At 46.5% G+C, this 19436-nt stretch overlaps 1 protein-coding gene across 2 annotated transcripts in view; it reads left to right on the top strand.

Annotated features, from left to right (window-relative positions):
• The window catches only part of LOC139368194 (carnitine O-palmitoyltransferase 1, liver isoform-like), a 40178-nt gene that overhangs the window by 15031 nt on the left and 5711 nt on the right, over positions 1–19436 (top strand). The window contains exons 2-12 of one of the 2 annotated variants that reach the window (XM_071106833.1): positions 907–1049; positions 4820–4959; positions 5162–5333; positions 5746–5847; positions 6875–7012; positions 7497–7574; positions 9433–9540; positions 12560–12647; positions 15780–15975; positions 16231–16419; positions 17896–18001. In XM_071106833.1, coding sequence (XP_070962934.1) covers positions 909–1049; positions 4820–4959; positions 5162–5333; positions 5746–5847; positions 6875–7012; positions 7497–7574; positions 9433–9540; positions 12560–12647; positions 15780–15975; positions 16231–16419; positions 17896–18001 — 1458 coding nt within the window. In that variant the 5' untranslated portion in view covers positions 907–908. Of the gene's footprint in view, positions 1–906; positions 1050–4819; positions 4960–5161; positions 5334–5745; positions 5848–6874; positions 7013–7496; positions 7575–9432; positions 9541–12559; positions 12648–13293; positions 13379–15779; positions 15976–16230; positions 16420–17895; positions 18002–19436 lie in introns of both variants that reach the window. The other variant, XM_071106834.1, reaches the window with a different exon arrangement.

Raw genomic sequence — 19436 nt, 5'->3', positions numbered from 1 at the left:
AGTCTGGATCGAGGGAAAGGTGAACGGCGCAAAGCACAGAGATCCGTGATGAAAACCTGTTCCAGAGCTTTCAGGACCTCCGACTAAGGTGAAGCTTCGTCTTCCAACAGGTCAATGACCTTAAGCAGACAGCCAAGACAACGCAGGAGTGGCTTTGAGACAAGTCTCTGAATGTCCTTGAATGGCCCAGCCAGAGCCCAAACATCTCTGGAGAGAGCTGAAAATAGCTGTGCAGCAACGCTCCCCATCCAACCTGACAGAGCTTGAGAGGATCTGCAGAGAAGAATGGGAGAAACCCCCCAAATACAAGTGTGCCAAGCTTGTGGCGTCATACCCAAGAAGACTCGCTGCCAAAGTACTGAGTAAAGGGCCTAAATACTTATGTAATATTTAGTTTTTTAAATTTAAGTTTGCACACATTTCTAAAAACCTGTTTTTGCTTTGTCATTATGGGGTATTGTGTGGAGATTGATTGATAGATTTTTTAAATAAAATCAATTGTAGAATAAGGCTGCGAAGTAACATTCCATGTAATTGAACTATTTAAGAGCTAGCACGTCTGATTATTTATACTTGTCAACTAATTATCAAGCTCTCGATCGGGTGATCAGCTGAGCTAGTTAAGGACGACATCAGCATTGTGAAATGTTTGGGAGCCCCTCCCGAGGAGAGGTTTGAGAACCACTGCTGTAAACTGTTTTAGCGACGTGAACAAATCAGGCTAAACTCACCCATTTCCTCTCCTCGATTTTAAACTCGGTGTAGTTTTATTGATAATTGTGCGTACACGTGTAGGTTAAGGCGAAAGAGTTGTAGTTGGTATGGAAGATGGTCACTTAATATATATATATTTTTTTCCCCCTGTCTCGATCTGCCCCTTCTCGCTCTCTCCGTCCCTTTTTCCAGGCATGGCTGAAGCCCACCAGGCCGTGGCCTTCCAGTTCACGGTGACTCCGGAAGGCATCGACCTGCAGCTGTCCCACCAGGCCCTCACGGAGATCTACCTCTCGGGCCTGCGCTCCTGGAAAAAGAAGTTAATTCGCCTCAAGGTACTGGACATGTCTGAGGGCCTGGTCTGTCTGTCTTTGATCTGTCTGGCTTTCTCTTTCGTTGGTGTGTGTGTCTCTCTGGCTAGCCCAAATGTACATACTCCCAGACGAGCTTTCTGGGTCATCGCTGTTGGTCTTTATCGCCTGCAAGGGGGACAAATTGCTCTGACTCGCTTAGACCTGACCTCCGCTAAGTGTAGACCCCAGGCTATCCCCTCAGACTATCTCTCCGGGTTATCGCTGTCTATCTTAATTGCCTTTCTGTACACCTGTCTGTCTGCCTCCCTTGTCCATCTATCTGTCGGTAAGCCTGTCTGTTCTACTGCACTGCTACTTGACTACTACCTTTTTCTTCTGTTTGCATGTCTTAAGATTGGTCTGTCTTTGTCTTCCTCTCTATGCCTCCCTGTCTTCCTCTCTATGCCTCCCTGTCTTCCTCTCTATGCCTCCCTGTCTTCCTCTCTATGCCATCCTGTCTTCCTCTCTATGCCATCCTGTCTTACTCTCTATGCCATCCTGTCTTACTCTCTATGCCATCCTGTCTTACTCTCTATGCCATCCTGTCTTACTCTCTATGCCATCCTGTCTTACTCTCTATGCCTCCCTGTCTTTCTCTCTATGCCTCCGTCTTTCTCTCTCTGCCTCCCTGTCTTTCTCTCTCTGCCTCCCTGTCTTTCTCTCTCTGCCCCCCTGTCTACCTCTACCTCTCTCTGCCCCCCTGTCTACCTCTCTCTGCCCCCCTGTCTTCCTCTCTCTGCCTCCCTGTCTTCCTCTCTCTGCCTCCCTGTCTTCCTCTCTATGCCTCCCTGTCTTCCTCTCTATGCCTCCCTGTCTTCCTCTCTATGCCTCCCTGTCTTCCTCTCTATGCCTTCGTCTGTCTTCCTCCCTGTCTGCTTTTCTCTCTGTCTGTCGGTTAGAATTACATCACATGGTTTCTGCACAACAGCGTCCATACGTCATTCTACTGTGATCTACTGTGACATACCTCAGCTGTGTATAATAATCATATCAGCACAAACAGCAGAGGGGGACATACTGCTCTGACACACTTAAACCTGACCTCTGCTGAACAGTATGTCATTTAACGTCACAGTGCTGCTGAACAGTGTCATTTAACATTACAGTGCTGCTGAACAGTGTCATTTAACTTCACAGTGCTGCTGAACAGTATGTCATTTAACGTCACAGTGCTGCTGTACAGTATGTCATTTAACGTCACAGTGCTGCTGAACAGTGTCATTTTACGTCACAGTGCTGCTGAACAGTATGTTATTTAATGTCACAGTGCTGCTGAACAGTTTGTCATTTAACGTTACAGTGCTGCTGAACAGTGTCATTTAACGTTACAGTGCTGCTGAACAGTGTCATTTAACGTTACAGTGCTGCTGAACAGTGTCATTTAACGTTACAGTGCTGCTGAACAGTGTCATTTAACGTCACAGTGCTGCTGAACAGTGTCATTTAACGTTACAGTGCTGCTGAACAGTATGTCATTTAACGTCACAGTGCTGCTGAACAGTGTCATTTAACGTTACAGTGCTGCTGAACAGTATGTCATTTAACGTTACAGTGCTGCTGAACAGTATGTCATTTAACGTCACAGTGCTGCTGAACAGTATGTCATTTAACGTCACAGTACTGCTGAACAGTGTCATTTAACGTCACAGTACTGCTGAACAGTGTCATTTAACGTCACAGTGCTGCTGAACAGTATGTCATTTAACGTCACAGTGCTGCTGAACAGTATGTCATTTAACGTCACAGTGCTGCTGAACAGTATGTCATTTAACGTCACAGTGCTGCTGAACAGTGTCATTTAACGTCACAGTGCTGCTGAACAGTGTCATTTAACGTCACAGTGCTGCTGAACAGTATGTCATTTAACGTCACAGTGCTGCTGAACAGTATGTTATTTAACGTCACAGTGCTGCTGAACAGTGTCATTTAACATCACAGTGCTGCTGAACAGTGTCATTTAACGTCACAGTACTGCTGAACAGTATGTCATTTAACGTTACAGTGCTGCTGAACAGTGTCATTTAACGTCACAGTGCTGCTGAACAGTGTCATTTAACGTCACAGTGCTGCTGAACAGTATGTCATTTAACGTCACAGTGCTGCTGAACAGTGTCATTTAACGTCACAGTGCTGCTGAACAGTGTCATTTAACGTCACAGTGCTGCTGAACAGTATGTTATTTAACGTCACAGTGCTGCTGAACAGTATGTCATTTAACGTTACAGTGCTGCTGAACAGTATGTCATTTACGTCACAGTGCTGCTGAACAGTGTCATTTAACGTCACAGTGCTGCTGTACAGTATGTCATTTAACGTCACAGTGCTGCTGAACAGTGTCATTTAACGTCACAGTGCTGCTGAACAGTGTCATTTAACGTCACAGTGCTGCTGAACAGTGTCATTTAACGTCACAGTGCTGCTGAACAGTGTCATTTAACGTCACAGTGCTGCTGAACAGTGTCATTTAACGTCACAGTGCTGCTGAACAGTGTCATTTAACGTTACAGTGCTGCTGAACAGTATGTCATTTAACGTCACAGTGCTGCTGAACAGTGTCATTTAACGTCACAGTGCTGCTGTACAGTATGTCATTTAACGTCACAGTGCTGCTGTACAGTATGTCATTTAACGTCACAGTGCTGCTGAACAGTTTGTCATTTAACGTCACAGTGCTGCTGTACAGTATGTCATTTAACGTCACAGTGCTGCTGAACAGTATGTCATTTAACGTCACAGTGCTGCTGAACAGTATGTTATTTAACGTCACAGTGCTGCTGAACAGTGTCATTTAACGTCACAGTGCTGCTGAACAGTATGTCATTTAACGTCACAGTGCTGCTGAACAGTATGTCATTTAACGTCACAGTGCTGCTGAACAGTATGTCATTTAACGTCACAGTGCTGCTGTACAGTATGTCATTTAACGTCACAGTGCTGCTGAACAGTATGTCATTTAACGTCACAGTGCTGCTGAACAGTATGTCATTTAACGTCACAGTGCTGCTGAACAGTATGTCATTTAACGTCACAGTGCTGCTGAATAGTGTCATTTAACGTCACAGTGCTGCTGAACAGTGTCATTTAATGTCACAGTGCTGCTGAACAGTGTCATTTAACGTCACAGTGCTGCTGAACAGTGTCATTTAACGTCACAGTGCTGCTGAACAGTATGTCATTTAACGTCACAGTGTTGCTGAACAGTGTCATTTAACGTCACAGTGCTGCTGAACAGTGTCATTTAACATCACAGTGCTGCTGAATAGTAGAGAGCTGGAATATGAACGGCCAGCAGCGTCACCTTTCTCTAATCTGTTTGCGGTAAACATGCCCTCCGGGTGACCTCATTAGTAAACACACACCCGCGCTGTGTTTGTCCCAACTCGATGCCGGCACGCATTCATCCCTGTTCTGTTTTCCCCCGGTCTTAACTTTGGCTGTATCTCTGTCTGTCCCGTCACTCGTGCAGGAGATAAGCTTGGGGAGATTATGGCCTTTTGCTTTTAAAACCAGGCCAAGGTACATGGTAGTAGCTGTGAAGAGCATTATCCAATACTCTCGTTGGATTATATGCCGAGTTGACATGGCTGGGAAGGTGATTGGGTTTTGAATGGGTGACGTATGCCGTTTATTAGGGCACTTAAAACCAAAAAGAATATGTGTTTTTTTAATCCATGTCCCTCCCCTTTTCAGTTTGTTTTCTTCCTGTTGGGTGCCTTAATGATCAATCTCTTTTCCCCCAAATTCTCCAACAGAATGGTGTGATAACGGGGGTGTACCCGGCCAGTCCCTCCTCCTGGCTGTTTGTGGTCATCGCCATCCTGGCCACCATGTACATGCGCTCCGACCCCTCCATGGGTCTCATCGCCAAGATCCAGGAGCACCTACCGGTCAGGTAGCTAGCACCAGTCACCAACCGTGCACAGACACTCCGCTGTCTTCAAAGTCTACGAATATTGCTTAAAGACGGGTATTGAAGTCAAATATTTCCCCCTTTTCTCAGATGTTCTCACCAAATCATTGAAATCCTTCTCTCTCTTTCTCCCCCCCCCTCCTTTAACACTCTTTCATTCACTAATTGAATGAACCCCTCCCAGTCAGTCTCTGAGTGCCCAGTGTCAGACGGTGGTGTCGGCGGTGCTGTTCAGCACGCTGCTCTGGTTCTCCCTCATCTTCACCATGCGCATGTGCCTGAAGCAGCTCCTCTCTTACCACCGTTGGATGTTCGAGCAGCGCGGCAAGATGTCCAACACCACCAAAGTCTGGGTGGTCGGTATTCCCCCCCCCCCCCCCCGCCTCTTGTTCATTACCTTCTCCTGTGTGTGTGTGTGTGTACACCGTGCATCTGTAGAGACTCCTGCCGCGTACCCACTCCTGGGGAGTCGTCAACAATTGAACATCACATCATTGTATTTGTCATATGCACAGAATACGGTGTGGTGTACATCGTACAATGAAATGCTTACTTTCAAGCTCTCCTCTAAAATTGTTGGGAGGGGGGGTGTGTCTAAATGATCTTTCTACCTCCATTGCAATCAGGGTAAAAAGTGATTGGATAGATTGGGAAGAAAATCACCCTGCTAGTTAGATTTAAAAGCTGTAGTATTTCAAGGTGGTCGTAGGAGAGCTGCATTTAGCCCCCACCCGGGACTCGGGCTGACTTTGTTTGTGTGTGTTACAGGCGCTGGTGCGGATCTTCTCGGGCAGACAGCCTCTCCTCTACAGCTACCAGGGCTCTCTGCCAAACCAGCCCGTGCCGGCCGTCAAAGACACGGTCAAGAGGGTGAGGCGCTCTTCAATTCAATCTTTATTGTCCCAACAGGGAAATACATTTCGACAGAAGATGCAGCATATCCGCTCACCAGATATTCACGCTTGACAAAGACTAACCCAACGGCCTGAAGCTATCTCCACTATGTACTGGTCTTGACGAGGAGAAAAAGGGAGGTTCTCTTTTGCACTGTTCAACCAATCCAGTAAATGTGGAGCAGGAGTTAATAAGGAGTTTTTTAACGTCCAAAAGCGGGAAGTTGCATCCCAGGCTCTCTTTCCATTTCCCCTGAAAACCGGAAATTTCGGTTGTTGGGGACTCTGCAGAGGCTAGACAAAGACAAATGCAGGTTGGAAGTTGCCGTCATCTCTCCTTACGCTCGCTTGCTTTCGCTCTACATCTCTCTGCTTCTCTACCTCTCTCTCTACACCTCTCCACCTCTTCTCTCTCTACATCTCTCTGCTTCTCTACCTCTCTCTCTACACCTCTTCTCTCTCTACATCTCTCTGCTTCTCTATCTCTCTCTCTACACCTCTCCACCTCTTCTCTCTCTCTACACCTCTCTCTCTCTACACCTCTCTCTCTCTACACCTCTCTCTCTCTACACGTCTCTCTCTCTACACGTCTCTCTCTCTACATGTCTCTCTCTCTACATGTCTCTCTCTCTACATGTCTCTCTCTACATGTCTCTTTCTCTCCATCTCTTTCTCTACACCTCTCACTCTCTACATGTCTCTTTCTCTACACCTCTCTCTCTCTATACCTCTCTCTATACCTCTCTCTACACCTCTCTCTACACCTCTTCTCTCTCTACATATCTTTCTACATCTCTCTCTCTACATCTCTCTCTCTCTCTGTCTCTCCCTCAGTATTACTGAACCTCTAACACTCCATTGTACCTCCATCACACGTTAGCTCGATTCCCTCTGTGTATTCTGTTTTGTTGTATGTGGGATAATGTTCTGTGTCTACTGCACAATGATGTATTTAATAGAATATTGTTCTGTGTGTTTGTTCTTCTCTCTCTGTTTCTCTGCAGTATCTGGAGTCGGTGCGGCCGCTGATGACCCCTGATGAGTTTGAACGCATGACATCTCTGGCCACTCAGTTTGAGAGCAGCCTGGGGAACCGGCTACAGTGGTACCTCAAACTCAAGGCTCTCTGGGCTTCCAACTACGTAAGTAACCGCTTATATGTCGACTTTGGCTGTGGCTGTGTCCAAAAATGTAACGAGCCGTCAAATCCTTGCTTCCTTGGGCCTTCCTTATTGGAGGATTCTTGGATCCTCTCCTCTAATGAGCTTTAAGAGAGCAGAAGGTGAGACAAAGAAAGGCGCTATGCACACGTAGAAATGACCTATTTTAATAGTCAAATGCTCATGAACAATGTAGATCTTTGTCGCAGGCCATTTTGAATTATTCATTGTAATGGATGTGCTGAGGGTGTGTGAGGGCTGTGGCCCCCTGGCCAGGATGTTGCATGGTTGTGCCACAGAGGATTTCTATGGGGTGTATTCATTAGGGCACTTTGTAACAAAACATTTTGTCACGGATCAAGAAAACAACAATTTTTTATTGGGACAACTTCAGATGGTACCTACCTTACCGTTGTCCATTTTGTGTCGACTGACACGACCCTGGGGGTGTGTTTTTCCCTTTTAGGTGAGCGACTGGTGGGAGGAGTACATCTACCTGAGAGGACGGAGCCCTATCATGGTCAACAGCAACTACTACGGCATGGTACGTATCAACAAATCATTGACTACTCCCCATGTTCTGTCTCCTAATAGCGGAGGTGTGTTCAGTGAGGTGAAACGTTCACAACGTTGCAGGTAGAAATGTAACAAATAGAGCAAACACGATTCCCTATTCTACTTGAACGATGACCGCGGTTTGGTCCATTTAACCTTTAACCCAACAAATGGGTGTTATCATTCTACAGGGGTCCCTGGATCGTACGCTCAAACCGGTTGGATTAGAACGTTTATTTAGAAGGTCCCGTTTCGATTGATGCAACAGTCAGCATTTGAGCTGGCCACGCTGATTTTTCACTGAACTATATTTGCACAAACGCAGTCCTTACAAAGTTATGTCCTGAATGTGCCAAGTTTATTTTTGGATGCAATGATCAGACATTCACAGAAGTAGCGACAGCATAACACAATCATCCAAACTGGAAAATGTAAGCTACATTTGTCCTAGCGCTAACTGAGGAAATGTTGACGTAACACAAGCGGTCATATTTAGAGAACTCTCAGCTGACGGAAACCACAATATGAATGAGCTAATAGCGATTACTATTTATACTTCATCACATCACGGCTGAGCTTAACATCGATTGAATTTTTTTTGTAAAACACTTTCTAGAAATCAAAGGTAATCCGGCGATGGGTAGTTTGTGTGCGCCGCCATGTTTGTTTTTCCCGTCAACCAAAGATGATAAGAGGAGACTAGATGAGTTTGGTCTGTTTGCAGTATGCATGTTGAAGGGGTGTGTAGTTTACGATCATTCACTTCCCTTCATTCACTTCCGGAAGTGTTCCCGAAAGATGAGTGAACCATTCCTTCACCTCATTATAACATCTTTGGTCTGACAGAAGTTTACGTGACACCCAGAATGCATTGTATAATGTCAACAAACATGGCGCCACACGTAGCTGGCAAATAGCTTAGCATTAGCTCATTATAATCAGTACAACCTTCAAAAATGTGTTTTACACACATCATAGGTGTCCATTACAATCTATGCAATTATCGTAATGCATTATTTGTCACCAGTACTTGAAAACATGTGAATAAAACTGTGAAACATTATGCTCCATACATACATACTTCATGCTACAGTAGACACGACAACACGATATACAGAAAATAAGGCACTTACTTTGATAGGAACACACACATGTCCAAAGTTTTTATTTATAAGGAAAGAATGGAGGCAATGCGAGCGCCAGCCAGAAAATGTGCCAGTTCGTGCAAGACTTCGCAAATGTCTGCATACTTGATGTGTGGAAGAAATGGGGAATGGCTCTCCTCGACGAGGGAAGTTTTGTCTGGCTCCGTAAAGCCTCTATCATAAATTGTCTGCAACACTGAACTGGGCTATTTCTATGTGAATTAATGAGGCGAAACAACCCTCAAAATTCAAACTGTCGTTAGAAAATACAACTTGTTAGAAAATAATTAGAAATTGACAAGTTGAAACACAGCCTATAGATAATTAGCAGGCAGCGCGTGTTAACTGTCCCGTTGCGTAACAATGCCATTTTGGAACAGAGTGTGCATTCTGACATCACGTGCATAAAACAACTCGCGCTGGGGGCGACCGTTAGAGATATTTGGAACTCGCGTATGGAAAGGTTAAACAACATGTCTATTTCTCTATGGGTGACATTTTGGAAGCATAACAGCGGCCCTACAGTCCAAAAGCACTTGATAAACTTGAAATGCTCTCAAATAAATCATTACCTACCTTTCGTGGAAAAGGGGAAGGTGTTTCACATACTAATAGTATTCTCTGGTTTGCCACTTAGCAATGCTGATTTGCGTTGTCAAAATGGCACCTCCTCCCTCTCTCACACGCACTCTCTCTCCCCAGGACTTCTTGTATGTGACGCCTACCCCCATCCAGGCTGCCAGAGCAGGCAACACCCTTCATGCCTTCCTCATGTACCGCAGGAAGCTCAACAGAGAGGAGCTCAAGCCTGTGAGTTCAACAACCGGTCAACCTCCACCATTAGCGTGTGATAGGGGCTGAAGTTTAACCTGGGCCATATTCATTAGGGCACGCAATGAAAAATGTTTGAAACCGTTTTATAATATATATATATTTATTTTTTGGGGAAGTCCAGATAGCCCTCCTTACTTCTGTCTGTTTTCATCCATTTTGATGCCCAATGAAAAACCCTGAGCCCTATGCATGAAAATACCATTGGCCTTTGAACATCATGCGTTCAGTGAATACCATGTATAATTCATGAAATTACTGCCTCGATGGCTGCTGTGTGATCGCGATAGGTTTGGTGCACCAATCAGAAAGCTTTATTTGACATCAAAACTAGGGGTGTGCCGAGTAGTCGGACAAAAGAGGTATCGTAACGGATATGGGCAATTATCTGGTTACAATTATGATCCGAGTATTTTTATATATATTTTTTTAAATATCCGTAATCAGAATATATATATTTTTGGAGTTCCCGCAAGCATATTTCTCATGTCAGTCAGTCAGAGTTTCTAAATCATACTGTACTGTCTGAGTCAGTCACGTGCGTAGTCTAAATAACAACGGGCTAGTTTCCCTGTCTGTAAAGATAAGGGCGGGCTGTATGTTGATCCTGCTGCTCTGATTGGATAGAATGAAGCTGTATTCCTCCGCCCACTCGCTTCATCATTTCACCCGATCACTTTTCCTCGCATGTTTTCGGTCTGATCATTTAGATTGCTGCGGCCCGCTACTATGATAAATCCCATGGCGAGGACACTTGCTATCAAGCTATCAATGTACATAATATCTAACCAGATGGGCAAGGGTAGGGGGAATATGAAACGTTAGTGCCCATTCCGACTGAGTGGCCGCAAACTTGAGAACACGCGCACACCTGCTCCTAATCGGCAGGGTTTTTTTTGCAGTGAGAACGTGCAGGGAGGTATTTTGCCAACATCTATTTAGGCATATTAAAACACTTCAGTTTCTTCCGTTCTGACTATCAACTCACAACTTCCGGATTAGATTACGAATGCGAGTATGGCCATGTCGGCACACCCCTAATCAACAAATCCTCTGAACTCATTTTACATATGAGCAGGGGCCCGTACCAAGGTGTTGACATGTTTTCATAATGAGGTGTTTTTATTGCGATTTCCTTTTAAATACGTACCGAAATAGGAGAGATGTGTTGAGTATGAACTCATTCTGTGTGTGTTTGTCTGTGTACATGTTGAGTGTGTTCTGGTGTGGACTGACCATGTTCATGTGTGTAAGCTGCATCAATCCATCCATCCAGTTTTTTTTAGCACCTTCTGTGTGTAGAGGTTTGAAGTGTCCTTTGGTTTAATTTTCCAGTTTGTTTGAAACCCATTCCCTCTCATGGTCTCATACCATCCCCATCTCTCCTCCCTACCCCCACACTCTGTACCTTCCCTTTGCCTTTCTCTCTCTTTTCTTTTCCTGTCCTTCTCCCTCTGGTCTGAACTCTCGCTCTCTCTCGCTCCCTGGTCTGAACTCTCGCTCTCTCTCGCTCCCTGGTCTGAACTCTCGCTCTCTCTCGCTCCCTGGTCTGAACTCTCGCTCTCTTTCGCTCCCTGGTCTGAACTCTCGCTCTCTCTCGCTCCCTGGTCTGAACTCTCGCTCTCTCTCGCTCCCTGGTCTGAACTCTCGCTCTCTTTCGCTCCCTGGTCTGAACTCTCGCTCGCTCCCTGGTCTGAACTCTCGCTCGCTCCCTGGTCTGAACTCTCGCTCGCTCCCTGGTCTGAACTCTCGCTCGCTCCCTGGTCTGAACTCTCGCTCGCTCCCTGGTCTGAACTCTCGCTCGCTCCCTGGTCTGAACTCTCGCTCGCTCCCTGGTCTGAACTCTCGCTCGCTCCCTGGTCTGAACTCTCTCTCGCTCCTTGGTCTGAACTCTCGCGACCCTCTCACTCCCTGGTCTGAACTCTCGCTCACTCCCCGGTCCGAACTCTCGCTCGCTCGCTCCCCGGTCCGAACTCTCGCTCGCTCGCTCCCCGGTCCGAACTCTCGCTCGCTCGCTCCCCGGTCCGAACTCTCGCTCGCTCGCTCCCCGGTCCGAACTCTCGCTCGCTCGCTCCCCGGTCCGAACTCTCGCTCGCTCGCTCCCCGGTCCGAACTCTCGCTCGCTCGCTCCCCGGTCCGAACGCTCGCTCGCTCGCTCCCCGGTCCGAACGCTCGCTCGCTCGCTCCCCGGTCCGAACGCTCGCTCGCTCGCTCCCCGGTCCGAACGCTCGCTCGCTCGCTCCCCGGTCCGAACGCTCGCTCGCTCGCTCCCCGGTCCGAACGCTCGCTCGCTCGGTCCGAACGCTCGCTCGCTCGCTCCCCGGTCCGAACGCTCGCTCGCTCGCTCGCTCCCCGGTCCGAACGCTCGCTCGCTCGCTCGCTCCCCGGTCCGAACGCTCGCTCGCTCCCCGGTCCGAACGCTCGCTCGCTCCCCGGTCCGAACGCTCGCTCGCTCCCCGGTCCGAACGCTCGCTCGCTCCCCGCTCGCTCGCTCGCTCCCCGGTCCGAACTCTCGCTCGCTCGCTCCCCGGTCCGAACTCTCGCTCGCTCGCTCGCTCCCCGGTCCGAACTCTCGCTCGCTCGCTCCCCGGTCCGAACTCTCGCTCGCTCGCTCCCCGGTCCGAACTCTCGCTCGCTCGCTCCCCGGTCCGAACGCTCGCTCGCTCGCTCCCCGGTCCGAACGCTCGCTCGCTCGCTCCCCGGTCCGAACGCTCGCTCGCTCGCTCCCCGGTCCGAACGCTCGCTCGCTCCCCGGTCCGAACGCTCGCTCGCTCGCTCCCCGGTCCGAACGCTCGCTCGCTCCCTGGTCCGAACGCTCGCTCCCCGGTCCGAACGCTCGCTCGCCGGTCCGAAATCTTGCTCGCTCGCTCCCCGGTCCGAACTCTCGCTCGCTCGCTCCCCGATCCGAACTCTCGCTCGCTCTCCGGTCTGCACTCTCGCTCTCTGAACTCTCTCTTGCTCTCCCCCCCTCTCTCCCTCTCCTCCTGTTCCTCCCCAGAGTCGTGTTCCAGGCACTGTCATTCCTCTGTGTGCAGCTCAGTGTGAGAGGATGTTCAACACCACACGCACTCCTGGAGAGGAGACCGGTAAACACACATGTAGAGTCATCTACATCAATACACACTTCTGAACACAGTACCTATATGTACAAAGGAAAATACAATACATGCCTGGCGTTCAAAGCACACATTAACACAGATGTATAGGTTTTACCGTACAAATGTGCAGTAAATATCAGTAGCCATTCAAATAAGACGGTGCTTTCCAAACTTTTTTACTAAAGCCCCCCTTTCGTCATGGAGGAACGGTTATTTGGAGAGGGTTGCCATACTGTACCATAACTGACTGGACATTTGCAGTAATGTGTGTATGGTCTCACTGTCCATTTCGTGAAGAGAGGGGTGTTTGTACTTCACACAGTCACAAAATGTCCGCCACAAAACTGCTCTGTCATCTTTCACTGTCTCTCATCCGTCCTGTTTCCTAGTCTGTTGTCTGTGCCGTCACTCTGGAAAGGGCTTGCCTCTAACGGACTTCTCTTGTATCTATCCACTTTATATTTGTTTTCGTTCACCTCTTTCCTTTTCACTATTCCCACCTGTTCTGTTGTTCCTCCTCTTTTCCCTTTCACTTGGTCCCTTGTTTTTTTTGTCTGTCGTCCCATTGTGTCCTCTCCTCTATCCTCCCCCATATTTCTTTGTTTTTTTCTCCCCCGGTTCCTCTATCGCTCAGTGGTTGTTGATGTCTTCGGTCCCTTGCTGTTCCTATCAGTTTGAGAGGATGTTTGACTCTTGTCGAATCCCCGGGACGATCACAGGTATTAACACTTCCTCAATACATGTAGGATGCGTCTCCTATGGCACCCTTTTCCCTATATAGTTCGCCACTTTTGACCAGGGTCCATGGGGAACAAGGTGCCATTTGGGACACACGTAGTATCCCTGTCCTTGTATCTCCCATGTGTTGTGACATCCCTCTGCTAAGTCCCCGCGGTGACCACCACGCCCTTGCCCGATTACAAACAGGAGCCCTTGTTTTATAAATCGGTCCAGTATTTTATAATTCCCCACCTGTTTGGTTTATGTTGACAATTACAACATATAGCCTGTTTTTATAGTGTTCTTCACTAGGTGTTGCAGCACTTGACTAGGAATTACTCCCCAATTTGTTGTAGCGAAACATTTTAAAAGTTATCAACAAATCACTTGGATATACAGTACCAGTCAAACGTTTGGACACACCTACTCATTCAATGGTTTTTCTTTATTTTTACTCTTTTCTACATTGTAGAATAGAAGTGAAGACATCAAAACTATGAAATAACACATATGGAATCATGTAGTAACCAAAAAGGTGTTAAACAAATCATAATATAGTTTACATTTTGATTCTTCAAAGTAGCCACCCTTTGCCTTGATGACAGCTTTGCACACTATTGGCATTCTCTCAATCAGCTTCATGAGGTAGTCACCTGGAATGCTTTTCCAACAGTCTTGAAGGAGTTCCCACATATGCTGAGCACTTATTGGCTGCTTTTCTTTCACTCTGTGGTCCAACTCATCCCAAACCATCTCAAATGGTTTGAGGTCGGGTGATTGTGGAGGCCAGGTCATCTGATGCAGCACTCCATCACTCGTCTTCTTGGTCAAATAGCCGTTACACAGGCTGGAGGTGTGTTTTGGGTCATTGTCCTGTTGAAAAACAAATGATAGTCCCACTAAGTGCAAACCAGATGGGTTGGTGTATCGCTGCAGAATGCTGTGGTGGCCATGCTGGTTAAGTGTGCCTTGAATTCTAAATAAATCACTAAAACTGTCACCAGCAAAGCACCATCACACCTCCTCTTGCGGAGATCATCCGTTCACCTACTCTGCATCTCACAAAGACACATCTGTGTAACCAACAATCTCAAATTTGGACTCATCAGACCAAAGGACAGATTTCCACCGGTCTAATGTCTATTGCTCGTGTTTCTTGGCCCAAGCAAGTCTCTTATTATTATTGATGTCCTTTAGTAGTGGTTTCTTTGCAGCAATTCGACCATGAAGGCCTGATTCATTCAGTTGATGTTGAGATGTGTCTGTTACTTGAACTCTGTGAAGCATTTATTTGGGCTGCAATCTGAGGTGCAGTTAATTGCCGATTCGCTGAGGCGGGTAACTCTAATGAACTTATCCTCTGCAGCAGAGGTAACTCTGGGTCTTCCTTTCCTGTGGCGGTCTTCATGAGAGCCAGTTTCATCATAGACCATGGACTTTGTCTTTTACTAAATAGGGCTGTCTTCTGTATACCACCCCTACCCTGCCACAACACAACTGATTGGCTCAAACGCATTAAGAAGGAAAGAAATTCCACAAATAAACTTTTAACAAGGCACACCTGTTAATTGAAATGCATTCCAGGTGACTACCTCATGAAGCTGGTTGAGAGAATGCAATTTGTCGTCAAGGCAAAGGGTGGCTACTTTGAAGAATCTAAAATCTAAATTATATTTTGATTTGTTTCACACTTTGTTGGTTACTACATGATTTCATATGTGTTATTTCAGAGTTTTGATGTCTTCACTATTATCCTACAATGTAGAAAATGGTAAAAAAATAAATAAAAACCCTTGAATGAGTAGGTGTGTCAAGTTTTGACTGGTACTGTACTTTAAAGACTTTAATTCATGGTGGGAATTATTTGCTACTGGACGGTTTGGTACCACTTAATTTCCCTTCGCTAAATACACACTCTCAAACCAAATCTTTCTATTGGTTTGAGCTGAAACTACTTTAAGAACTTGCAGATGTAAGCGCCCTTCAATGACCAGCATTTGAGACCTGTATCATTGCTTTGTCGTGACTATAAAATATTGACATGTCCCCTACTCTGGCAATTTTGTTCCCCATATCGTCAATCTTATTTTCCAGCCAGCAAACACTGTGGGCAAGTGGCGCTTTTGACATTGGCATTACTGATATCAACACAGGTCCTGTATTATGGTTACATGGTGGTAATGTTGAAAACTCTCTTGTCTGCAGCTGGTCCTGTAGTTTCTAGTCAGTCACCTCTCCTTCCTCTGTAGGCTGTCAGTCTCCCTCCCTTTCTGTACCCTCTGCCCCTGTCCATCTGCTCCTCCAAGGCATCTGTACCATATTTAACTCTCTCTCTTCCCTCTCTCCCTTCTCTCTCTCTTCCCTCTCTCCCTTCTCTCTCTCCCTCTTTCTGTTGTGTAGACACGGTGCAGCACTGGCAGGACAGTGACTATGTGGCGGTGTACCACCGGGGGCGCTACTTCCGTCTGAGGATGTACTCGTCTAGCCGGCCGCTGTCACCACGCGAGATCGAGTCGCAGCTCCAGAGGATCCTGGATGACCCGTCGCCCCCCTCCCCGGGAGAGGAGAAGCTCGGGGCCCTGACGGCTGGAGACAGGTGAGTCATGGATGTTTTGGTAAAATATACAGTCATCTGATTGATAGCAGGGGCTCAAAAAAAATCCCCAATGGAAAATATCTGGGTTGTGTTCAGTAGGGAACACCGTAGCAAAACCGGAAAATGACAAATCTGTGTTCTGGTTGTACCTCTCCGTTTCACTCCGTCTAGAAATGTTTTCCACCTACTGAACATGACCCAGGTCTGTGTGCCTGGCTGTACCTGTCCTACTAAGCAATACATTTTGTTTCTCAGAATTCCCTGGGCCAAGGCCAGGAAGGAATACTTCAGCTTGGGCGTGAACAAGCGGTCACTCGACTGCATTGAGAAAGCAGCGTTCTTTGTGACCTTGGACGATGACGAGCAAGGCATGATGGGAGAAGACCCAGCTGCTAGTCTGGACCGTTACGCGAAGTCCCTGCTCCACGGGAAGTGTTACGACAGGTAAGTCATCCAGACTAATGGTTGTCACGACATTACGACATACAGTGGGGCAAAAAAGTATTTAGTCAGCCACCAATTGTGCAAGTTCTCCCACTTAAAAAGATGAGAGGCCTGTAATTTTCATCATAGGTACACTTCAACTATGACAGACAAAATGAGAGAAAATAAATCATGAAAATCACATTGTAGGATTTTTTATGAATTTATTTGCAAATTATGGTGGAAAATAAGTATTTAGTCACCTACAAACAAGCAAGATTTCTGGCTCTCACAGACCTGTAACTTTAAGAGGCTCCTCTGTCCTCCACTCGTTACCTGTATTAATGGCACCTGTTTGAAGTTGTTATCAGTATAAAAGACACCTGTCCACAACCTCAAACAGTCACACTCCAAACTCCACTATGGCCAAGACCAAAGAGCTGTCAAAGGACACCAGAAACAAAATTGTAGACCTGCACCAGGCTTGGAAGACTGAATCTGCAATAGGTAAGCAGCTTGGTTTGAAGAAATCAACTGTGGGAGCAATTATTAGGAAATGGAAGACATACAAGACCACTGCATCCAAAGAACACCATACCTACTGTGAAGCATGGGGGTGGAAACATCATGCTTTGGGGCTGTTTTTCTGCAAAGGGACCAGGATGACTGATCCGTGTAAAGGAAAGAATGAATGGGGCCATGTATCATGAGATTTTGAGTGAAAACCTCCTTGCATCAGCAAGGGCATTGAAGATGAAACGTGGCTGGGTCTTTCAGCATGACAATGATCCCAAACACACCGCCCGGGCAACGAAGGAGTGGCTCCGTAAGAAGCATTTCAAGGTCCTGGAGTGGCCTAGCCAGTCTCCAGATCTCAACCCCATAGAAAATCTTTGGAGGGAGTTGAAAGTCTGTGTTGCAAAGCAACAGCCCCAAAACATCACTGCTCTAGAGGAGATCTGCATGGAGGAATGGGCCAAAATACCAGCAACAGTGTGTGAAAACCTTGTGAAGACTTACAGAAAATGTTTGACCTCCGTCATTGCCAACAAAGGATATATAACAAAGTATTGAGATAAACTTTTGTTATTGACCAAATACTTATTTTCCACCATAATTTGCAAATACATTAATTAAAAATCCTACAATGTAATTTTCTGGATTTTTTTTTCTAATTTTGACTGTCATAGTTGAAGTGTACCTATGATGAAAATTACAGGCCTCTCTCATATTTTTAAGTGGGAGAACTTGCACAATTGGTGGCTGACTAAATACTTTTTTGCCCCACTGTAGTTACCTTTAAAAAAAATCAAGCTTATTTCCAACCATAGAGATGCATAGAGGGCACACTTGCCACAAAGCCTGTTTCATTCATTATTTTCCTTTAATACCCCAATGAAATAAGGTCTATCCTCCTCAATCACTCCCATGGTTCTACCTTTGTCGGAGTTAGCGCCGGTTATCAAAGTTGTGCACACTGTCGTCTCTTTTCGCCAGGTGGTTTGACAAGTCTTTCTCCGTTGTGATCTATAAAAACGGGAAGATCGGTCTGAATGCTGAGCACTCATGGGCTGATGCACCGGTGGTAGCACACTTATGGGAGGTAAGACATAACATACAGTGCCTTTGGAAAGTATTCAGACCCCCTTTTTCCACATTTTGTTATGTTATAGCCTTATTCTAAAACTGATTCAGTAGTTTTTTTCCCGTCCGCAATGTACACGAAATACCCCACAACAACAAAGCAAAAACAGGTTTTTAGAAAATGTTGCCAATTTATTACACATAAAAAAGTAAAATATCACATTTACATTATTATTCAGACCCTTTACTCAGTAGTTTGTTGAAGCTCCTTTGGCAGCAATTACAGCCTCGAGTCTTTTTGGGTGGGACTCTACAAGCTTGTCATACCTGTATTTGGGGAGTTTCTCTCATTCTTCTCTGCAGATCCTCTCAAGCTCTGTCAGGTTGAATGGGGAGCGTTGCTGCACAGCTATTTTCAAGTCTCTCCAGAGATGTTCGATCGGTTTCAAGTCCGGGCTCTGGCTGGACCACTCAAGGACATTCAGAGACTTGTCCCGAAGCCACTCCTGCATTGTCTTGGTTGTATGCTTAGGGTCATTGTCCTGTTGGGAGATGAACCTTCGACCCAGTCTGAGGTCCTGAGCGCTCTGGAGCAGATTTTTTTTATCTCTGTGCCTTTGCTCAGTTGATCTTTGCCTCAATCCTGATTAGTCTCCCAGTCCCTGCCGCTGAAAAACATCCTCACAGCATGATGACGCCACCACCATGCTTCACCGTGCGGATGGTGCCAGGTTTCCTCCAAACGTGGCGCTTGGCATTCATGCCAAAGAGTTCAATCTTGGTTTCATCAGACCAGAGACTCTTGTGTCTCATGGTCTGAGAGTCTTTAGGCGCCTTTTGGCACACTCCAAGTGGGCTGTCATGTGCCTTTTACTGAGGAGTGGCTTCCGTCTTGCCGCTCTACCATATACACCTGATTGGTGGAGTGCTGGTTGTCCTTTTGGATGTTTCTCCCATCTCCACAGAGGAACTCTGGAGCTCTGTCAGAGTGACCATCGAATTCTTGGTCACCTCACTGACTAAGGCCCTTCCCCGATTGTTCATTTTGGCAGGGTGGCCAGCTCTAGGAGGCGTCTTAGTGGTTCCAAACTTCTTCCATTTAAGAGTGATGTTCTTGGGACCTTCAATGTTGCAGAAATGTTTTGGTACCCTTCCCCAGATTTGTGCCTCAACACAATCCTGTCTCGGTGCTCTACAGACATTTCCTTCGACCTCATGGCTTGTTGTTGCTCTGACATGCACTGTCAACTGTGGGACCTTATCTAGACAGGTGTGTGCCTTTCCAAATCATGTCCATTCAATTGAATTTACCACAGGTGAACTCCAATTAACTTGTAGAAACATCTCAAGGATGATCATTGGAAACAGGATGCACCTGAGGTCAATGTCGAGTCTCATAGCAAAGGGTCTGAATACTTAAGTAAATAAGGTATGTTTTTTTAATTTTTTTATAC

The sequence above is a fragment of the Oncorhynchus clarkii genome, chromosome 16 (genome assembly GCF_045791955.1).
Source record: "Oncorhynchus clarkii lewisi isolate Uvic-CL-2024 chromosome 16, UVic_Ocla_1.0, whole genome shotgun sequence".
In the NCBI taxonomy this organism is placed as follows: Eukaryota; Metazoa; Chordata; class Actinopteri; order Salmoniformes; family Salmonidae; genus Oncorhynchus; species Oncorhynchus clarkii.
Note: the sequence above shows the minus strand (reverse complement) of the source record. Positions and strands in the feature narration are given on the sequence as shown.